Below are 6,406 nucleotides of genomic sequence, written 5' to 3' on the forward strand. Positions count from 1 at the left end.
GAACACGTAACTGGAGCAGAAGCTTCTTGTGTCCATTATGCTCCAATGGCTGCAGGTGCGATTTCAACAGGGTGAAGCACCAAAACTTACAAACCGCTGCAGGCAGAGGACGGCTACTGTGTGTCACTGACATTTAAAACGTTAACCTGCACACTAATGTGCTTTGTTTACTTTGTGTGCATGGTGCTCGGTATGACCTCATGTTAAAAAAAAGATCATACAGCCTCAGAGGAACAACACCACTTAATACCCGATGTGATTAATTATTCAGCCAAAACAAAGTTTAAAATGCAAAAACTATGCGTGAAAAGCTCACTTATTATAATCATCCAATCAGAATTCAGAGGGTCGGTGTTGCCAACCAGGTGCATCTGACAAACTGACTAAAAGCAGCTTCATAAAAGCAGAAGTTTCAGCAGTTTGTTGGACTAAAGCATCATTGTGTTTGTTAAAGGGACATTGTTCACATTTTCTGTTATTTACTGGCCAAAATCAGTGTCAGATACGTTCTCAGAAGCAAAGAATTTTAGACTTGTTTGAACATATGATGGGTAAGCTGGTAGGGAAGCACCATGACAGCCGGCCATCTTGAAACTACAGCTGCCGGTAAGAGACAAATAGCACCAATGCAGAATAAGAACACGTTTTCACTGCGAGCCAGCGCCCAGTGGTTTATATACTGAAGAAAAAACTCAGCATGATGGAAAATCTGTTCAGTTTTTTATTTACAAAACTGCAGAAGCAGCTGATGCAGCAGTAGCGCAGGAATCGTTTTCACCACGGTAAAGAAAAATGCAGTATGATGTTCCATGTAGATCATCTAAAAAAGATGATCTACATGGAACTAGCCATCCCCAGGTGGAAGGAGCTCAAGATGAAAATGAATCTAAAGGAGATACTGAAGTTTCCAGCTTTCTCCTCAGTAAGTTAGTCAACTGTGCCGCCTAAATTAGCCTAAAGCTAACTTTCTTTATTGGGTTTTGTTAGATAGTGTTGTTTGTTACCATAGGCAACATTATAGCAGATCCTAAAATACAAAACCCCTGAAAAACAGTTTGTCACAGTAAATGCACGTTGTAAAACCTTTCCACCAGCTCTCAGTCTGGCTCTGCCACGACTAAAAGCCAGCTTTTACCAAGACTATGAAAGCAAACGGAACAATGTAAACATACAGTTCCTCCAGAGTATAATCAGATGGAACCAGATTAATGATGCAATATAGCTGGCTGTATTAATGAAGTCATGAACTTCTTCATCTGAGTGGAAATTCCATGAAGTTTCAGATAACATGGTTTCATCAGTGTTGTCGAGGCTTTTTGAAACACAGCAGTAAATGTTCAATGAGGGGAGGCACTAGAGTGCATTACTCGAATGAGCACAATTTCAGCATTAAATGGTGGTAACTCTTACAGAATGTCCCTTTAATATAACACCAAGGAGGAAAGACAGAAACCAGTTGTTGCACATCCATCTGGTAAGGATCACAAAGCCATTTCCATACTTTCAGCCTGTCACTGAGCCCATTAGTGTGCAATGACAACAATTATTTACATAGGGAAAACACTCAAAACAGGTGTCAATCTACACGTTCCAGCAGGTTTATCCAAAGATCCGACTGTGCAATGGTCAGAAAAACTGGAAAAAAAAAAACCCAAAGCATGTTAGATGTTTAAGTTGATGATAGTACAACTAGAAAAAGCCTGAACTGAAAGGGCAGCAGGGGAAAGCTTCTCTCTTATAAAAGTAAACACTGCTGAGGTTTGCAAAGCTGTGTCGGAACAAACCACAAGATCCTGGAACAATGTCCTTTGGGTAGACCAGACCAAAGGAAAATAACACACACACACACACACACACACACAGAGCAAACATGAAGAAACAGAGCAGAGATTATTAGACACCCACGCCTTTTTGGATATTTCCTCCATTTGTCACCAGGACAGACATGGGAAGCAGTGGAAAATACTTCCAGTTCTCTTAAAAACCAATCAAATTACAGGGAAACGTTTGCGTCAAACATTGATAAGAGATTTATCTGCAAGACAGCTGGATCTGCTTGAGACAGATCAGAGGTTAAACTGCTAAAAAAAAAACAAAAAAAAAACCTTGCAGCCTGGGTTTTGTTTAGGTCAGCTGACTAAACCAAACCCACCAGGAAATTCTATAGCCGGTGAGACTGCATCCAGATGGGATCTGGAACCTGATGCTTATCTATAATTCAGATAGGTTTAACTCATCTATATTCAATCCAAAGTTGCGGATTATCAAAACCCTCACAGTCACCCGGCATTTCCTGCAGCGCACCTGCCCCCGCTCATTATCGCCACCTTCCACTGGAGCACCATCAGCAGCATCCTGACCAGCATCTCTGTGTGCTGTGGAATGGAGGGATGTGAGGAGAGTGAGTTCAACCACTCTACAACCACCTCACACCCCCATCACAGACTATTCATCCCACAGGTTATGAAGCATCTGTTGCAGGTTCTGCAACCGTTAAGGGACAATACCAAACCCATCCAACTATCTCATGCAAGACTGGCACTTTGCCCTGCAGTATAGGCTCTATAATTACCATCACTTTGGACTGGCACATCCTGCTACTTCCTGTTTGCCATGTATAAAGTTTGTGGATGCCATACATTTTGTTTTTCTGAATGTATTATTGGTGTCATGAGCCTTGCGATGAAACATTGTTCTATATGCTATCCATCCATTCATCCATTCTCCGCTGCTTATCCGGGGTCGGGTCGCAGGGGCAGCAGCCTAAGCAGGGAGGCACAGACTTCCCTCTCTTAAGCCACATCTGCCAACTCTACGGGGGGGATCCTGAGGTGTTCCCAGGCCAGGCGAGAGACATAATCTCTCCAGCGTGTCCTGGGTCTTCCTGGGGTCTCCTCCCAGAGGGACGTGCCTGGAACACCTCACCAGGGAGGGGTCCAGGAGGCATCCTGACCAGATGCCCGAGACACCTCAACTGGTTCCTCTCGATGCGGAGGAGCAGCGGCTCTACTCTGATCTCCTCCCGGATGACCGAGCTCCTCACCCTATCTCTAAGGGAGAGCCCGGCCACCCTGCGGAGGAAACCCATTTCAGCCGCCTGTATACGAGATCTCGTTCTTTTGGTCACGACCCACAGCTCATGACCATAGGTGAGGGTAGGAACGTAGATCGACTGGTAAATCGAGAGCTTCGCCTTCTGGCTCAGCTCCTTCTTCACCACGACAGACCGGCACAGAGTCCACATTACTGCAGATGCCGATCCATCTGTCGATCTCGCGCTCCATCCTTCCCTCACTCGTGAACAAGACCCCGAGATATTTAAACTCCTCCACTTGAGGCAGGACCTCACTCCCGACCCGGAGAGGACAATCCACCCTATTCCAGCTGAGGACCATGGTCTCAGATTTGGAGATGCTGCCTCTGTTCTATATACTTTATTTATATTATTCTATATACTCTCTGAAAGACAGTAAAGTCTGCTGAGTTACTCATCATAGCTATAAACAGTAAAAATACAGCCAGCATTTAATTGTCAACCTTCACATTAACAAGCTGAAGCAGCACTGCTTATTATTCTGGTGCAGTTCTCAACAATATTTTCTCAAACAAGCTCCTTATTTCTGCTGCCAGCAAACAAAACGTTCCATTTTCACACCCTGACTCGTTTCTACTGGATGCTACTTTGGCCTCATTTCAGTAGAGTTTTATGAGCTTCTTTAAAATAGTGAGAAACAATCCGTATAAACTCCACGCTTCCGGGGTCCATACCTCTTTTTGGTGGTATTTGATGGCGAGCTTGAGCTTGGCCAGGTCGTGACACTGTCTGAGATCCAGTTCCTCGCTCTGGTCGTTGTCTCGGTGGTTCAGGATGGTCTCCAGCTCTCTCGAACTCCTGGCCTGATCCAGAAGGTCCTTGGCAAAGCGTTTGCACTGCTGAGACAGCTCCTCGTACTCCTGACGAAACTCATTCTCCACCTGAAATGAGGGACATATTACAGGTTATGTTCCTTGTAAGAAAACTTCTGAAGCCGGCACTCTGATTTATGTGTCCTGACGCTGCCTGCTACTACAGAGCGGTACGTTGCTGTAGAATGAAAGTGTTATTGGACATAAATGCTGGTGAGGCCGGTATTGAAAGAGATGCATGTCTGCTCCTCTTATCTAAGATCAAACTTTGCCTGTAAGGGTGACACCAGAGACTATAAGGAGTTTTTTGTCATGAAAGCGATGATACCGTTGACTAGAGAAGAAGAAAAAGAGAGTTGAAAAAAATATTAATACTATCTTGTATTAACAGAAGTAAAAATGACGTACAGAGTACAACACAAATGATGGATCCTGCTGCCTCCATCAAGCAGATTTATGGTTGGTTGCTGGTAAACACCCACACATATCCATACCTTGCTGAGTTCTTTCAGTTCCCAGCCCAGTCTAAACGCAGTGAGGATGGGATCTTCACTGGACAGCGCGATGAGGGAGGGCGAGGCCAGAGCTTTGTAGATGTTGAGTCGAGACCGTGAATGTCGAAGGCTGTCGACCTGCAGAGGCAGGCGCACGGATAAACCAGATTAATCTTCTTTTAGATTTGTTATTACATAAGCTTTCACATCTCTTGTTCTTCAGTTTTAATATGGTTTTTTTGCATCTCATCTGGACCCCAGGAAGACTAAGTTGGCCACTTTGGAGACAGCTAATGGGGATCCTTTTAAACAATGAAAATTAAACCTAGAGCCCTGGATAAGGACCCATCACTGCAAAATACTGCTTTCTGTGACAGGGTTCTGTGCTGTACAAGAACTATGGCGTCATCGTGGCTCCATTTGAGCTGATTTATTGTGCTCTTCAGTCCTGATCCCAACAGTGCAGTGATGCAGTGAAATATTTACAAAAATGTACAATATTTACACTGGGTTCTCTCACAAAATGATTACACAATGCCAGCTTTGCAGCAATGCTCTCGACTCCTAACTCTCCACACTCCGAGCTATGAATGAGCTCCTGAAATACTAAACAGCCACTCCTCAAAACGGTCCAATTAAACAAATAAACAGTTTTCCTTTGTTTCCCAGATCTCTACACAAAAGATGCAACAACAGAAAAATCAAATAGATAAACATTTCAAAACCCAATCCATCATGATAATCACATGAATATAAAGAAAAATAATAAAGACAAGTGGCTCAGGGAACGTGTCATTTAGTCACCCCCGGTGACGTCACTGCTGCTTTTCTACTGCCACTGACTTTTTAAGCGCTGCCCGGGTGTTGCCTCTGTTTGCATTAAACCATAATTGGAAGTGGTAACGGCACAATGCACTTTTACATTAGTGTTAGCATAAACATTAGGTGCGCACTCCTAATTCTACGCTATATGCAGGTGGAAGCTAGATGTTGTCTGCTACCAGGTGTGTAAGTGTCGCATCTGTCAGGTGAGTGGGGTGTGTTGTGTGTCAATGGGGTATGACATCTGTCGGCAGGACAGTGTGACAAGGAGGCCTTGTCACACTGTCCTTTATCAAAAGCTTCACACACTTTCCAGTCTTTATACTATACTATAAAAAAGACAGTTAGAAGAAGTCATAATTTTACATTAAAAGGTGTTTTAAGAAGGAGAAACATTTTGAATAATACCACAGGAAATGCAAGACATCTAATCCAGAGCTGATCATTGTTAATTGATGTATTTACACTGTATATAGAGCCCAACTTTTGCTCAAGTTGTATTTCAGGACTGACTTTAAGGTTCTTTTAGATGTTTGGAAATGTCTTAAAGGACTTGTACATATAGGACCCGGTTTAGATTATGTGCTCATCGTTCCCAGTCAGAACTTCAGAGCACAGAGACTGCTGATGTTTATAAACCAAGGCTATATGCCACTTGTTCGTGTGGCTTTCTGTTATTGGATCGTTTTGCACACATAACGTTGTTTTTATAAACTCCTGTACGTATATTCAGTGTCACACCGGTTGTTTATTTGCCCTATAATATACAGTGGGGGTGTGGGTGGATGTGGCTGGGGTAGTGATGACTTTGATCAGGTGTGTGTGTTTCAAATATTGTTCAGTTTTATACCTGACTGTGTAAAGATTTATTTTTTCAACAAACCAAAACAGTTTTTATCCCAGACTTGTTGGAAGACAAAGTGACATCTATCATGTGCATTTCTAGAGCCGCTGCTGCCCAGCAGCTGAAAAACCGACAGGGATGCTGCAGCTTCACTTCACGGTACAATAAGGAACTGGTTGTTTTAACATGCAATGTCGCTGATTCAGCAAAGAAACACAAAAAGATTAAGAGAAAGAGACAAAACAAGAGTCATCAAAAGATCGTCTTCTGCTGGCTGGAGAGAGCTAACAGGTCAGATAGGATGCAAGATGGATGCTGAATAAGCCGTTGAGCGTGACAG

At 43.4% G+C, this 6,406-nt stretch overlaps 1 protein-coding gene across 1 annotated transcript in view; it reads right to left on the reverse strand.

Moving 5' to 3' along the window:
- trpc5a (transient receptor potential cation channel, subfamily C, member 5a) overlaps nucleotides 1-6,406 on the reverse strand; it is a gene marked incomplete at both ends in the record, with an annotated part of 112,325 nt that overhangs the window by 83,343 nt on the left and 22,576 nt on the right. The window contains 2 exons of the mRNA XM_079257986.1: nucleotides 3,769-3,975; nucleotides 4,401-4,538. Of these exons, the coding sequence (XP_079114112.1) occupies nucleotides 3,769-3,975; nucleotides 4,401-4,538 (345 nt within the window). The remainder of the gene's footprint in view (nucleotides 1-3,768; nucleotides 3,976-4,400; nucleotides 4,539-6,406) is intronic.

Source organism: Telmatherina bonti (assembly GCF_933228915.1).
Source record: "Telmatherina bonti genome assembly, chromosome: 18".
NCBI classification, from domain to species: Eukaryota; Metazoa; Chordata; class Actinopteri; order Atheriniformes; family Telmatherinidae; genus Telmatherina; species Telmatherina bonti.